We start from the raw sequence: 16,824 nt of genomic DNA on the forward strand, positions 1-16,824 counted from the left end.
CGCTAAATGGCAGCACAGCCCTCTGGTTAATCAGCCAGTCCTCCCAGTTTGCCGTGCAGTGTTGGATCTCAGATGCTGAGAAAACACAGTAATTTTTAAGTTACCATAAACATCAACAATTACACCTTGGCAAATTTATTCTGTAGCATGAATTTTGGTTTTGAACACTTCATGTCCTGTTTTTAAAGCTTGCATAAATGCAGTATTATAGGGATATTAAGAAAATAGGATGTTGGCAGGCAGGTACCTATAGGTCAAGATGGCTTACTAGTAAAACCAATGAATTGCTACATATTTATCAGTTTACTGCTTTTCCTCATGGTCCTCCAGTCTCAGTAAAAGAAACAGTATCTTGCAGCTTTACAAATTTTGCAAATGACTTGCATACTGCAGACTTTCTGTCTGCATGGTTATGGCAGTTACAACTCATTACTCACACCTAACCAGGGTAGCTCTATTAGACGTCTGTTGTTACTGTAAGCATAAGCCACCCTGGGATTCAAGTTCCTGAATGCCCACTGAGTGTCAGCTCTGGTGTCCTACTTCCCATCACTTACAGGTGTATATTAGAACTGATAGAAAAATATAGTTTACGGAAATAAATTCTGAACTACATATGACCGTGCAAGTCTTTTCTATAAATGTGATTCAAAGTGATGCATGTCTCTCTGGATGTTTGGTTGCAGAGACAGGGCTAGAAATTAACACCACCTCATTAATTGAGAAGGAAAATATTATTTAGAAGGAAAATATTTTGTCACTGTGGACTTATTTCAAACCTTACTTGTAGTTGCATTAAATTGCTAGATCTGTGTTGACATTTATTCACAATTATCAGTCTAATTTACACAGAGTGAGTGAAAAAGGGGATTATTTCAGACCATGTTTTCAAAAGATTTTAAGTTCCTCTTTCCATTGCTCGTGTTCTGTTTTCTGCTGGTATCTTATTTTTGTTGTTAATTTGCCGCCCTCAGAAAGACTTAAAACAGTGAGTGCCAAGTACTGCTCATCAAAAGATCACTTACCAGTTGTATTATTCTTTTCCAACATATTTTCCAGCATGAAAAAGTAAAAAAAAGCCTGCTGAAACCATTCTTTGGCACATAATGAAATGATTTTGGGTAGCAATCATTTACTCTGAATTCTTGGCAGAAGGTGAGCAGGTCAGATATCCAAGAAAAAAAAGGGTGTAACATTTAATATTAGTGAATAAATGCTTCTACAAAACTTCGGATAACCAGACATACTATAATTTTGGCAACTGACACAAGCTACAGCTAGGGATCCTTTCTCTATATTTCCCAGGGGCTGTGAAAGAGCTTGTAATACAGGACACATTTCCCAAGGTTCTGGAAATTATTTTAATCGTTCAGCAATCCTAATCTTGAAACAAATGTACGAGCCCTATTGTTTAGCTGATTTTTCTAAAAATATATTTCAGCTGCAGTTCTCTATTTTAAATTGCTAATGTGTGTCCTTGTTAAGCCCTTTATGTAATTGCAAAGGTAAGTGTTCAAAAATAAGCAGACACTGCCAAAACCAGAGAGGCACTCTAGGATGTATTATCAAGAAAGAAAAAGATCAGCAAGGAGAAGAATCTCAGTCTGCTGTGAATAATAAACAAGATGTGATGCAGGATTTTTGCCTGCCTTTTTTTTTTTAACTGTTTGTAGAAAATTACCGGTGACTTGAGGCAGCAGACACCTAACTGCAACCAAACAGATTTCAGAGAAACTGATGTCCTTTTTGTGAAGCCTCTGCAAATATACACTAGGGTTTTATGACTATATTTTTGTAATTGCATTTAGACAGAGAGGCAAGAACAGGGATGTCTGTTACATTCTCAGTTGTTATTTGATGCATGATGTAGAAGGGAAAATACTAGGTTCTAAAATGGCAACTGAAGTCAAGTACAGTGAAGAATATTGTTGTATTCTCTTGAGCAATGAACAAGAAATTGCCGTTTACCTCAGGAACGAGATTAGCATGTGTTAGGCCCAGGATTAAGAAAACAGAGTTGCTCTAAGTTAAACTGTTTGCTTCTGGTTTTGCAGCCAGGAATTGCATTGAAATATGCCTTTAGTGATACAAGTCCCTTTCTTCTCTACACTGGTAAATCTAGAACTACAGAAGTCTTAATTTAGAGTTGACACTGCTGTTTGTACATTGTTCATATTTAGAAGAAGTGGCTTTGTTAATGGTCATATTTCATTCTTTAGTGGATTTTTTTAAACTACAGTGGAAGAGCTCTTATTTTATTTCACAACACAACATTGCACCACTCTTCCCTTCTTGACTTCCTGCTTAGATCACATTCTCAAGACCCAGACGTCAAACTTGGGAAGATTTTTATCCACTAGTTGTATCTGGTTTATTTGTCAAGAAGTTATGCAGGGAGCTTTGGAGTTACTTTGATTTGGTTACATGGTAAACTAGCTGATGGGACTGTGTAGGGACATGTTTTCCTCCTGTATGTGATATACTTTTAACTCATTACACTCTGGAATGTTTCTACTTGATGTGTCTAAATCTCCCAGGATTTTTGCCCATATATCTGTTTATAGTCATAGAGATGACTTTCCTTTACCCTCACACAAACATCCTGTTTTTTCCTGCAGCCTACATGGCTATAGTCAGGTTTTAGGTGCCTTCCATTCTTGCATGAATTTTATATTGGTCAAAGTCTCAGCAGTAGTGCCAGATACAAAACTACCTTAAGAGAATAGGCACTCAGCCAGAAACTTTGAAATTGCCACTGGATGCCATTATTGCAGTTGTAGATTGGTTCTACTGAGCCAGAAGTTTTAATCATTTCTAAAACCAGGCTCATTTTTGTATCCTGTACCTGCCGAATACTTTCAAAGAGAACAATGTGTTACTTCAGAGATGAGGAATGGCAGAGCTAGTATTGGGAATTTTCAAACAAAAAGACAAGACCATGTCAGAAAAATATATGAAATAAGAAATGTTGACTATTTCCACCTGAATATGGTTAAATTATTACCAAAAAAGAAAGTCAGATAGTTTATGACTCATTATTTTTTCTCTCTTTCAATTGAGGTGATAACATCACTAATTTAGTGATTTCTGGAAACTGAACCAAAGATCCCCAGATTTAAAAACCTCAATCTGGACTTCTTCAGTTAAAGAAACAAGAAAATAGATTAAAGGAAATAACACAGACCTCCATAAGAAATCTCACTATTTTCCAGGACAGAGGGACACACTGAGTGTTAGTTATACAAAGTGAATTCAGTTCATATAACTCGTACTCAGTTTTGGGGTAAAGTCTATTCATCATAAGGATGCCTGAGGTGTGTGTCAAAGGCAATTTGATGTTGATAATTCTTTATCCTCTGATTCATTCTACAGTAACGATTGTTTCTATGAGGAATCTTACAGTATGAATAATTGAACTGAGTAATTTGTAAATAACTTAGACACATTTGTGGCTTTTCTTATTATTTAAAAAATATGCTGGTTAGATTTACCAGAGAAAACTTAAGTCCAGTTAGTTCACAAACAGAAGAAATTCTCAGTATTCAAAAGATTGGTTAACTATTACTAATCAGGTAACTCCCAGGTAACCAGCAAAGACTGAAACACTTCAGGAACCGTTGCTTCCACAGACCCCTCTTTGTAATTCCCCTCACCTGTACAAATGCAGCAGTAGGTGCTGTAGCTGTTACAAGTTCAGGTTGCAATTTAAACAAGGCTGCTTTTCACAGTGCTAAAGGGATTGGGAAAATGAAAGGAGCATGTAGTGAATGTCAGTTAGCTGGATCTGTGATTGCCAGATGAGCTAGGGTGGGGAATTCTCTACAGCATCTTGGTTACATGCCTAAAAGGAAGAGTTCTTCACTCCCAGAAGAGGTGAGACATATCTCCGTAGATGACAAGGCATTCCCTGGGCTGCGTAGCTGCCCGGTGCTGTTTCCTATGCCTGCATTTCACAGGCATTTCTGCTGTGAGCCAAGCATATTACAGACAATTAAAACTGCATAGCCTGCAGATCAAACAAGCACACAAAGAGGAGCATTATGTTCATTAAATAAAACCTAGTCATTTTGTGATCGATGACAAATCTTTTTTTCAGGGAAGGCCATTTTTAACTGAAAAAGGAGCAGCCAAGGGAAAAAAAAAAGACAAACCCTATCATCTCAATTTTTGCAGTTACAGCAGAATTTATCAGTGAAATTTTTCAAAACACAGCCCTACATATGCATTTTTTGGCACTGCCTAGGGCAAGAATTCCTAAGTGGCTGTGTATGTACCACTGAGAGTATATACAGACACCTCAGTGTGGGAAAAGAAATAGCACAGAACTAGAACCTGTTACCACTATCAGTACAAAAAAAAGCGCAGGAATCTCTCAATGAGGAATTTCACACAATTTTTGAAGTAAAAAACACGTGACAATTTTTGCTGGGGGACGGTGTCATAGAAGTAATTTTTTTTTTCTGCATTTGTTATTTCCTCAATGCTTTTATGCACCGTAAAATCTTTCAAGCCACTGTTCCATAGTTGATTGGTCATCTCCCTTTAAGGTGTTTGTCCCAAGCGCTGCACTGTGCATTTGGGTTTTTTTTTTTTCAGATGTGATAATGTTTTTGGAGATTATGCGTAGTTTGATGGCTTATGTTTACCTATCTTTTTTGAGGTAGAACAAAACCAGAAGCCATTTAGGGAACTGTTTATGTCATGACACAAGTGACTGTCCCGTTCACTGGTACAAAGCAGGTTTAGCGTGTGACTGAGCTTTCTTCCCCTTGACCCTTCGTGTTCGTGTCTTTAACCTTAAAAGCTCATAGCCTCATTGCATGTGTCCTCCAAGGGCTTACTACAGTAAGATTTCATTTGCTGGTGCTATTTGAATAGAAATTACTATTCTATAGAGTGATTATTACAGTAATCAAAATGACAGAATTTATGAGAAATAGTGCATACGGACACAGATTTGTAACTTCATTTCATGTCACTGCTACTACAGCCTTCTCAGTCTGCTGTATTACAGGTCTGCTGTAATTTCATGTCATCCCTACTGCATCCTTTCTCAGATCCCCACTTGCAGAGCATCTTCTGTCTCTGCACTTGCTCCCCAACTGCCTTGACAGCCTGCATAGTCACTGGAGGAGGGGCAGGGAGGTACTCATGTCTTGGCTTTGTGTTCCCCAGTGTGGTTTCATGAACTTAGAAGGAGGGCCAAGTTAACACTTGTAACACAAGCTAACATTTAAAAAAACCTTGTCATTGTTTAATAGAAATCACCTTTTTGTAAGACTGAACTGTAGAGTTGCGACATTGCTATATAATTCAGTATACTCACACGCAGAGCCCTGAGAAAACTGATGACATCTGGTAACTATAAAAGCAAAGCTCAAGTGATTCTTCAGCATTATCAGAAACCTGATGTGAGTGCAGCATCATTCAGGATTTTAACTGTGTGTGTAACTTCTAAAGCCAGCCTACTTTCATATGAGCCCCATATAAATGCCACAGTAATACAAGAAATCGGGCGGTAATTAGCTATTAGTTTTCTTGCTTCTGTTGTGTTTGGTTTTCTTTTAATTAACAGTTGTATGGGAGGATTTTTCAGAAGGATGAGGAACACAGTGTCCAGCAACACCCACTTAAGCAGTTTTACTCTGTTGGTTTTCAGTATTTGGATCTTACCAGATAAGATTTTAGGAAAGTTTGTTCACAACTGCTGGAGACATGTGAGTGAAATTGGACCTAAGTGACAATGTAGCCTGGAGTTTTGTGTTTCCTCATCTAACATTTGCTTTGGTAATAGCTTCTTAGCATCAAGAGAAACAATATAATAACAAGATTCATTGCAATAACAAAATTGGGTTTTGTGCTGAGAAGTTTCTTCTCTCACATGCATTGAGGTGAGATGTGTTGTTCTTTTGGGGATGTGGCAACTCAGTGCTGGATGAAGAGGTTAGCTGTGAGCCACAGTAATCTGTCTGGTGGCAAAGATGGGACTTGATGTATGCCAACAGCCAACTAAAAAGTCTGCAAGATGTCAAATGCAATAATGAGAGATAACAAGTCATAGATAAAATTAAGCCTACTGTAGATCCACAGTTACGCTTTTCCACTTATCTGTGTTTCCTGTCAATGTTTGTTGGTTGCCATGTTTGTGCCATCCACAGTTTCCTAAGCTGACGACTCATAAACTAGCTGCTGGCTTTTTTGAGAGTCAACCTTATTGCTTCTGGACAACAGCTTATTTTTCCCATTCTTCACTCTTAAGTAGATTTTCTGATTTATCTGTCACGCATTTTGAAGTGTATTCCTTTTCAATAAGGTATTGTTACTGTTGTTGTTGGTTAATTTAAATACAAAAATAAATTAAGTGGTATTTGATTCTCTAATTCTGGTTCGTTGCATGTCATGTGTTTATACATGAAGAGATTCCAGTGTTTGGCGATCAAACCCTACATCTCTCAGACACAGGCTGTGTATACTCAGTACTTGTTTTCTTCCGCATTGCGATGCCCAGTAATGTCCATAGATGTCTTACAAAACTAGTAAAAAGGGAAAAGCACTCCTCTGCACATCTTACAGTTTGTTTTGGATGCAGCAGAAGGTCCCAACAGCTCACAAACATGAAGAGCAGTACAGTACAAGAATAAGACCAGAGATTAGAGAAATTATACTGGAGTTTTTCAGGTGGTTTTTTTTTCCCCTTATGCTTTGTTTTTACGCCTACATAATTCTGCTCATTGGTGGACTTGACGCTTCCTAAAGCATCCAAAACTTCCCCCAAACTGAGGGGGGAGTGCCAGGAAGGGAAAGTAGGGTCAGGAAGGGAGAGGATAGAGGCTGTTACCAGGAAGAGGAGAAAAACAGTGGCAAAATAAAATGTGTAGGGGGAGAGAATTGCAGAGAAATACACACCTCAGTTTCAAATGTGGGAGGAATTCCGTTTCTTAGATTGTTTTTGCAACCTACCTATGATCGTAATTGAGCTAACTGCAAAAGGGATCTTGAAAACAGTTTGAGTGAGAGAGGGAAAGCGTTGCTGTGGAGTAAGCCCAAAATCCCATCCCCCAGCCCACACACAATTGGACATGGCAGTGATATGGGGGAAATCCCTTAACGGACAAAACTATAAATGAAACTGCTGTTGACAAGGGGAAGAGGTGCTGCTATATTTAACGGAAGTATTTTCATTTGAGAGCTGCTTTCTTTTTTCTGCTTTTTTTTTCTGCCTTTTTTTTTTTTTACGTCTTTCTTGTCTAGTCGGTGGAGACTGCGAAGGCTCTTCCTGTTTGAGACAGTGCATGGGTGGTTTCCCCAAGGCTTTTAATGTTAGATTAATGCTCTGGAGACAACATGATGATAAATGGGTTCCTACAGTTATATCTACATCCTGTTCCCCCACCCCCCTCCAGCATCTGCCCCTATGTACAGTCTCTCTGCAGTGCTTGCCATCATACCCAGCAACAGTTTTGAGCAGCTTCAATCACTGTTTAAGGCACCACTCTTTAAAATTTGCCCACCAAAATTTTTAAGTTTTCAGTGCCTTCAACTTCTTTTATCCCTTATTTCTTAGCAAATGACAGAAATGAAACAGGAAGAGAAAGACTTATGGTTAAAGGATAGGCCACCACACTGGTTTGTTGTATGCTGCTTGGCAGATCCCAGATGATTGTTTTTGCAATTACTGTTCACTTTCAGAAAATAGGTTTGCAGGAGTGGCCTTTCTGTGATTTCACATTTGAATGGCAATGCTCTGCATGTCATACTGCACTCAGCAATAAATGAGCAGAGGGTTTGAAATCTCTATGACTCTCCTGTGTGTGCATCTATGCCTTATTTTTATACAACTTGCACACTGGTAAGGGTTTAAGTATTTACCTTCAGCAGACACTAATGCTGAAATGCAGTGAGGAAAATGAAGATTTGAAGCACTTTTAGCTGGTCTTGCCCTTGCAGTGTTTCCTATTTTGTATGCATTTGGTTTTGTTTTCAGTTAATGCAGTTCTCTAGTTATTTTTTTTTCTCTGTATGCATTTCCATTTCTATGCAGCTTCCCCTATACGTGCAGCATGCAGGGGAGGGGGATGGGTGGTGGCAGGGTGGTCAGGATGACTCTAGTTAACCTCCTTGACTCCATGCAGCCAGCCCGTGCCCTTCTGCTTATGCGGCAGCATCTCTCAGATCTCAAAGCAGAATTATTTTTAGACCGTGAAAGGTGTATCTGACTGGTGCATTTAGACTTCATGTCATGGCTTCCTTTTCCTGCTCTCAGGTTTCTCCCACTCGGCCTTCACCTTCGGTATCGAGAGCCACATCAGCCAGTCCAACATCAACGGAACACTAGTGCCACCTGCCGCACTCATCTCCATCCTTCAAAAGGGGCTCCAGTATGTGGAGGCCGAGATCAGCATCAACGAAGTAAGTACCCCTGCCAGAAATGTGCATCAACAGAGTAAGTATCCCCCACCACTCCCTGCTGACCACCATGCAGGGACTCTCCAATCTGCACATCCTAGCAGCCCAGAGACACCAGACACCATCCCACTTGCTCTGCTTTCATTTTGTTCTTCATGCTTTGCCCTGTCTCCAGCAGACAGCAGAAGAGCTCTGAAGTGGAAATGTTTGGGGTTTTATTTTTTGAGCTGTGGCATTGATACATCCTTTGCACTGCTTAAGTGGATTTGGGGGCATTTGCATGACCCCAATTAACAAAACCAGGGTACACAAATTCTTGAGGCAAACAGGAAAATGCGTCAGTGTTTGTGGTCTTGTATTTTCAAGGTCACGGCAGAATTTGGCAGAAAAAGCCTGCAACGTAGGTTAAAACTTCACTCCCTGGCACCTGCTAGGAGGCAGCATTGCTAGCAAGCTGTGAGAAGCCTGATCAAAAATCCAGAGAGGTCACTGGAGAGATTCTATCTGATTTCAGTGACTTTGGCTGAGATCATGCAAGATCTGGCATCATCCTGTCATGTACATGGTGAAATGGTTGTGTGTAAATTCTGACCCTGGCTGGAGCACTGATTTTCTGCGGGGATTATATGAGCAGCCACAAAGTGTCTCTATTCTCCTTGAACAGCCAGAGGAAACAAAGAGGGCATGTGGGAAAAGCTAGCATTTTTGCCCTGCCAACCTTAAGGGCATGATGCTCTGAGAGGGAGTGAAGCATGACAGATAAGCAAGTACTGCATTACAAAATATTTGCGATAGATACTCGTAATCAACAGAGATCTGAAATAAATATTAATACATAAAAAGCTATTGCTTTTTCCTCTGTTGCTGAATGTGGCATATGAACAGCATGGGTGAGAACAAAGGAATATAAAATAGTGAAAAGGTTTGTGGTGTTTGCAGTGTGTAGTTTGGAAACTCATTTTGTTTTCATCATTAACATTCTGTGTGGGGTTTTTTTAATAACTCAATGCTGTGTTTAAGAGTTGTGCACGTGTTAATTGGGGCAATGACATTTGACATTCATGCTAAGCTGCACTTTGATGCAGTTGTAATAACAAAGCAGTGTTAGAAATCCATCCCAAATTGCTGCTACTTAACATTTTGCCCTGTGCCTGAAATCGGAGCTACACAGAAACTTTCAGCCATAAACAGCACCTATCACTTAGGTTGTTAAGGGGTCTGCTGCGGGGGTCTGCTCCTGTGCATTTCAACTTCAGAATTGGCCTCGGCTAAGAGAATAATCTAAAAATACAGATGTTGTCACCATTAAGATTTCTGTTTCTCTCATCGTGGTTTGATTCTGTTCAAATGTATACTGTTAAGTACATTACAGCAAAGCAAAGGCCGTTCATGCTATGCTTGAATGACAATAAGGCCTATATACTTCTCCGTGTGTTGCTTGCCTATGTGTGTTACTTAAGAGTGGCAAGTAATCAGTGAGTCTGTAAACTAATGTGTATAAAATTTAAGTAACGTTTGTGATCTGTTCAAAGGCAATCATGGAAATAGTCCAGTTAGCAGTTTTACAGTTAAGAATGTAAGATGCCAAAATCCGTTGGCAAACATTTTCCATTGCAAAGCAAGGATTTGAGCCAGAATTCAATTAAATGTCGGTAGAGATATTTACATAAAAAGTGGTGAGGAGAAAGAGAGCTTAGATTTTTCTCCTCCTTTTTCTTCACCATGAGGAAACAAATATGTATTATAGGTGACCTGCTTTGGCTGGGGGGGTTGGACCGGATGGTCATTTGAGGTCCCTTCCAACCCTTAAGATTCTCTGATTCTGTGATCTTAATATGGCAATTGTTATGGGATATTTCAGTGACCAGTCCAAACAAAGCATACTAGTCAGCCAAACAGCTATTTTTCTTTATTAGTAGTTGTTATCTATTGAAAATTATGTTGTTTCCCAGCTACTTCATCCATCCAAATCCTAATCTTACCTGCTATCCTTCAAACAGAAATCTTTCACTGCCAGATCTTAATTATTTCAAAGAATTAAAGAGAGTTTGCAGGAAATTAGTAAAAATGACACTTTACAGGGCCTACTAAAATATTTTCCCTATATTTAAGATAATAGGAAAGTGAAAGTGAAGCTAAGCTATGTAGATACTGGAGTTTAAGCCTCACAAAATAGCCATTGAAGGTTAACTCAGTTGATTGCTAAACATGAAGCCTAGTTAACAGAAATCAAAATGAAAGCCATAACTACTACTAATAAAATTACTAGAATAAAGGAAAGGTAATGGTAAAGCAATCCTATACCATCAGCTACACGTGATGCTGCTGGGCTGATGAATACCATGTAAGAAACCACTGAATTTATGCATACAACTTGTTTTGACTGAGATTCAGTATTTATCAGCTGCTTTCATTCCTATGCCCCTGCAAGGAAGTGCAGGAAGACAATTCAAAGTGTATTCGCCTTTGTCATGGATTTAGCCGGGACTCTTTTTTGTCAAAATACAAAACAAAGAGAGACTTTCTGTCATCAGGCAGACTTGTTTTCCTCAGCAAAATCTTTTCTTTTTTTTTTTTTGCATCTATAAAGAGTATATATGCCTGAGTTTTCTGTAAAATTCCAATGAGTTATATATTTGCGGAACAGATTTCAAGGAGAAATGTGTACCACCATCATGGATGTGAGAGAGACAGCGCACAATAATGTGTCACTGCTTAAGTCAAAGAGCAATATCTTCACACAACCTAGTTTTGTTTCTTTATATCACTGCCTCTTTGCCAACCTCAATGGTGAAGATCCTAAACTTACAGTTTCACTTCTGCTCGTTCTCCTTGCAGGATGGTACAGTATTTGACGGCAGGCCAATAGAATCACTGTCTCTGATAGACGCGGTGATGCCTGATGTTGTTCAGACCCGGCAGCAAGCATTCAGAGAGAAACTAGCTCAGCAACAAGCCAGCGCAGCAGCGGCAGCGGCAGCAGCGACAGCAGCGACAGCGGGAGCAACGACGACTGCTGTTTCCCAGCAGAACACACCAAAGAACGGAGAAGCCACTGTGAATGGAGAGGAGAATGGGGCACATGCAATAAGTAAGCCAACTCATAAAGCTGCTTTCCACTACTGGGCAATTTGAATAATCTTCTTGTACTTGGTGTCTACAAGACAGTAGGTCTCAGTGGAATCGTTTCAGGAGAGCAGAATATTTCTAGAAAGGCTACTGAGTAAATATCATTATTCTCATCACGGTGCTGTGTTACTGGTGTCCTCTCAGAATCCCGAAACTTTAGATAGCTAAATCTAGACATATAGATGTCTGTTAGCAACAGGACTAGACTGTAAAGTTCCACTTAAGGAGCAACTCTTTGCTGTGAGGGTGAGGGATCCCTGCAACAGGCTGCCCAGGGAGGTTGTGGAGTCTCCTGTGGAGATTTTCAAAACCCACCTGGCCACATTGCTGTGTGAGACCTGATCTAGGTGGACCTGCTTTAGCGGGGGTGTTGGACTAGATGATCTCTAGAGGTCCGTTCCAAACCTCTAACATTCTGTGATTCAAAATCAAGAAGAGGAGCTGTTTGCTCTCTCTCTGGAGCAGGCTACCCAGACTTCATTAATATTAAACACTTTTAGATATTTGATAAATGTTGGGAGAAACTGTAGACACAGCCTTGGCATGATCCTTAGCATAGTTTGGCCTACACCAGCTATCCATTCTTGTACAGCATGACCAAGCATGGCGTCATCCATAGCCTTATTAGCATGTTCCTGGGCCCGTTTAGACTATACCAGCTATCCATTCTTGAACAGCGTTGCTAAGCACAGGATAAAGTCGCATGTGCCAAGGACCATTCCCAGCAGACAGCTTGGATCCAGTTAGCCTGAAGGCACAGATCAAAGAGTTCCTCACGTTTTTGTTTAATTAGCACATGCTTAGTCATGCAGTCCACTGCAGATACCTAATTGAAGGTCGTGTCTTCCCAAGATGTCTTTGAACTGTAGGAATGGTCAGTTCTCAAGAGCTCTGAATTCACCTTTGTTTACTGGTGACATCAGGAGACTGCACTTTTATCTTAGACAGCTAAAGTCAGACATGTAGAACCTGCTTGTGTAACTAAATGACTGTGCTGACATCATGGGGCAGATGTGGGTAATAGTTCTGATTTCTATATGCAAACTATTGGAGCACTAGCTGACTTCTGAAATGAGACCTTAGTGCCTGATAGCCTTCTGAGGAAATTCTAGAGGAATGTGCGTGGCAGGTTTTGGAGGAAGTCCCAACAACTCTTTAGCTTAGACAAGTAACAGGTCAGGACTGTAGTCATGTTACAGATTTTATTTGTTCTGCAGTGTAGATAAGTTTGTCAGTCTCCATCTTCTCTTTGATCTGAATAGCTCCCTTTGTGGATCAGTGAGAAAAATGCTTTCAAACCAGGTTTTTCTTCAGAGAATACCAGTTAGACAGGATAGTTTCCCCCAATAAAGCTGCAATGATTAAAATTACATCTTTATTTGAGAAAGTAATTGTAAAAAAGTTGTTAAAATAATGAAAATATTAATCTGGTTTCAGACTATGAATTGCTTGTGTTTTGCTTCCAACTGACACTTTGTTTTGAAATTGAACTTATTTTATATGTGAAGGGGTGCAAACAGAAATGAAAGCACTTTAAAATGTATCAAATGTTGACATTTTGCTTGTTGACAGTTTCCTTCAACTGATTTGTAAAAATATTGAGTGAATGTCTTCCTGTCTCAGGATCAAAAACCCTAAATTCTTAAGGTAGAAAACTGATTATCAGTTCATCACTAAAATATGGAACTCAGACTTACTTCCTTGTGATCTGTAGAGAGACAGATACTACTGCATTAGTAAAAGGGAAGGCCTGCAGGTCAGTTCAGGTATATGGCCCCACATGCCAAGCTTTGATTTCTCAGGTCTGCCATTTTGTTAATGATAATTCACACAGCTATTTTTAATAGAAAGATTTTCACAAACAGTTGCAGACCTTTGAGTGTTGAGAAGTCCTGTATGACTTCATGTCATTCAGTAGCTCTGTCTGGAGCAGGATGCAAGAACATGACACTGTGTTGTCCAGGAAAATAGAGGTAGGATATATATGTCAACCAATAGATAGATACTCCACCAGACAGCAAATTACAAAGCATTACTGTGGCTAAGCAGCCTACCGGCTGACAAATTGAGCAGTAGCAATGAGAAGACAGAAAGTCATGAGTGGCTCAAGGTGGTGTGTGTGGGTGACAGCTGCATGCATTGGTCATCCTGGGTGAAGAAGCAATTTTGGCAGTTTAAGGAGAAGGAAGCTCTGGAGAGAAGCTGCTGAGAAATCCAGGGATAGCCAGTTCTCTGTGTGCCTTCTTCAGTTTAGGAGTATAACTTTTCTGCCTGAGGCATTCAGAGGATATCAGCAAGGTGATGTAGCAGAGCTGCTGGTAATTCATGGGAGATGATGCACACAGAAATGCAAAACTCATTCTCACAGACCTGAACAGACCTGTTTGTTTTAACTTCCAAGAGATCTGCCTCTGTAGTTATCAGAAACCACTAAAATTAAAACTAACAAGTCTAGCTGGCAATTTACTGCATTTGTCTGGTTAACACTTTTACAATTGTATTTCTTGCTTTTGTGGTAAAGTTAGAAAAATACAGTTACATTGATGAAATAACAAAAGGGTCACTCCCTTCCTTTGCTTACGCAGAGCATACATTTCACCTTGTTCAGAGAGTCTGTTTAGTGTAGAATATAATAAGATATGTCAAGAGCTTAGCTTAGCACAAAAGTTTTAGGGTAGGATGGGACAAAAGTTTAGGATGTAACATGTGTAAGGCAGAAGTTGGGAGACCTACTGGGTAGAAGAGACTGCTGACACGAAACGCAGCATTTTCAGTGTTGTTCCATTCCACAGAACTGGCGTACACTGGGATGGATTTTGATAGTCTGCTGGTCTTTAGTCATAACCTGGAAGTTACACATTATCAACCTGTCATGAAAAGGCAAGATGAGGGGGGCAAGTGAAAAAGATGTCTTTGGGAAATTACCTGGTTTCTGTTTATTCTGACTTGGAGTTCTACCTCACATTACAAGTCTTTCCAAAAAAGTGTTCATATATTTAATATATCATGATATATTTTTGTACATGGTGTTATCAACATAATATGATGAGGTGATTTGATTTTAAGAAGGAGAAAAGACAGGAAAAAAATCTAGCAATAACAACAATTTGAGGTGCAGATTGAAATACCAAATAAATACAGTCGCTGCATTCTCTTGCTATTTCCTGAGTAATGTTTTCAGCTTTGAGTCACCTTAAAAATTAGTAGAAAAAATAAAAATCAGGATGTAAAAATGGAGCCAAACTTTTTTTTCCAACTCAAATATTTTTAGTGTCATTTATTTCATTATATTTGTAAGGATTGGCTTGGATTTAAGAAAAATAAAGCTCTGGAAAAAAGACTGAGCCCAGTTACTTTATTATAACTATAGCTGTGAGGAACAACTTCAGTGAAAGTGTTGTCAAAGATTTAAGTGAAAAAACACGTTTCCAGAGAAAAGACAGGGGTAGCACTGGTAAAATCTTAAAAATATATCTTCTTTAATTTAGAGGAAAGAGAGAGTTAATGGTACTCACTGGCATATCTAAAATTATATTTAAAAAAACCCAAAACATTAATTGTAATAGTTTGGGGGAATATGACGTTTAATTTCCAGTGATTTGTCGGTTTTGGGGGGTTTTTTTTAGTACGTTTGAGGATAAAAAAAATAGAGTAATCTAGCATAGACTTAACAGAAGATCCTCTGGCCTTTATAAAATTTGGGAGTCTTCTACTATGAGACCTACAGAATTAAGTTTTTAACTTATAAGGGTCTGTTTCACTTGTTTGAACTGCCCTCTCTTTCAGAGACCCCCTCAGAGTCATTCTTTGTGCAAAAGAAGTCTTAATTGAGAGCTTTCTGCTCTGAAGACAATAATAATTAAAAAGCAGCCTATTTTTTATAATTACTGCATCTTACTTGTCTATTTATTCTCATTCCCTATGCACACACTGTAGCTGCATCCATAGGAAAGCCAAGTTTTCAGGGCTCACAAGAGCTTGTGTTGTGGAAGGAGCTCCACGCTCCTATGAAGGTGCTGCCTTGTGCTCAGGGATTTCTGTAGTTTTTTTGTTGTTACCATTGCCGTGTCCATTGGTGTTTATCTGGAACTGAGAAGAGCCTGAAGCAGTATCACAAAAGCAAGCAATTGTCCTGCTTGTTCAATGAGGCTTTTCAAGTTTTGTGCTCAACAGTAATACTCTAACTAAAATGTTCCTGACTACTGATGACAACAGGAAGAAAACACGTACAAATGTGAACATTTGCAAATTATTTCTGAAAGGACTCCTTGTCTTTCCCTCCCTTTTCTCCTGAACCACCAAAGCTGTAGTGTCAAAATCATTACTAGAAGACAGTAAAAAATAATCCTGCAGGTATTTCATTGCTCCCAGAGGCCATTCAGTCTCGCATGTACTAATGCAGGGATCAGACTATGAAAGTTTCTTTTTCAGAGCATGACTCTTTGGTTTTTCCCACGGCAGTTAGTAACAGTAAAAGTATGTTTCTAGGTTCCTCCATCTTGCTGTGTACAAATGAAAAATATTTCTAAGTATCAGATGGCCTTGTTCTGATAGCTCTTTATGACCCTGGACCTTGGAGTACTGCTGCTTTCAAGCTGTTGTTTGGTTTTATTGGAGATTGAAAAGCGACTCTGCCTTTAAGAGCCAGGCAGGTAACAGTAGGATCATGTGTGGTAACAGTAGCATCCCATTTAAATTTTTCAAATTAAAACACTTGAAAGATCTCAATTTGCCCCCAGCTTCCAACTCACACTGTGAACAGGACACAGATGGATGCATAGCCATTATCATGCTGCTGTTAACTCTCGTGAAAATGTGCTTTAAACCTGGTGATTTTGTGCTGTGCTGAGAAATGGAGGATTGCAAGTTCTAGACTCTTCCCTTTTGGTGGGTTTTAATAGTGCTTTGTTCTTCATTGCTCTGATTACTCAGAATTATCATATCAAAATTCCAGCTGCTAATGTCAGGCTAAATCTCAAGTACTAGATTATCTTGACAGTATTCATTTTAGTACTTACACACGTAGGGAATTATCAAGGGCTGTATTTAACACAGAGATTCACCATAGGCGTAGATTTTACAAATAGGCATTTGTAAATTGTTTAGTCTTATGCAACAAGTCCATGGATAATAAGCATAGTTAAAAATACAGTTATTTTTAATTAGAAATGTGAGCTGTGAAACCACTGTCAGTTGTTTTCTAATTTTGATACTGAGTGCTATGCAAATAGCCGATTTACATATGAATTCCATTCCATCTATGGTGTAGATATGTCACAGACGTAGTTA

General features: G+C 39.2%; 1 protein-coding gene across 6 annotated transcripts in view; it reads left to right on the plus strand.

Annotated features, from left to right (window-relative positions):
- The window catches only part of TBL1X (transducin beta like 1 X-linked), a 195,831-nt gene that overhangs the window by 147,059 nt on the left and 31,948 nt on the right, over window positions 1-16,824 (plus strand). For all 6 annotated transcript variants that reach the window (XM_061998678.1, XM_061998688.1, XM_061998670.1 and 3 more), the window contains 2 exons: window positions 8,264-8,409; window positions 11,245-11,497. In XM_061998678.1, coding sequence (XP_061854662.1) covers window positions 8,264-8,409; window positions 11,245-11,497 — 399 coding nt within the window. The remainder of the gene's footprint in view (window positions 1-8,263; window positions 8,410-11,244; window positions 11,498-16,824) is intronic.

This window comes from Colius striatus, chromosome 1 (assembly GCF_028858725.1).
Source record: "Colius striatus isolate bColStr4 chromosome 1, bColStr4.1.hap1, whole genome shotgun sequence".
Lineage (NCBI taxonomy): Eukaryota > Metazoa > Chordata > Aves > Coliiformes > Coliidae > Colius > Colius striatus.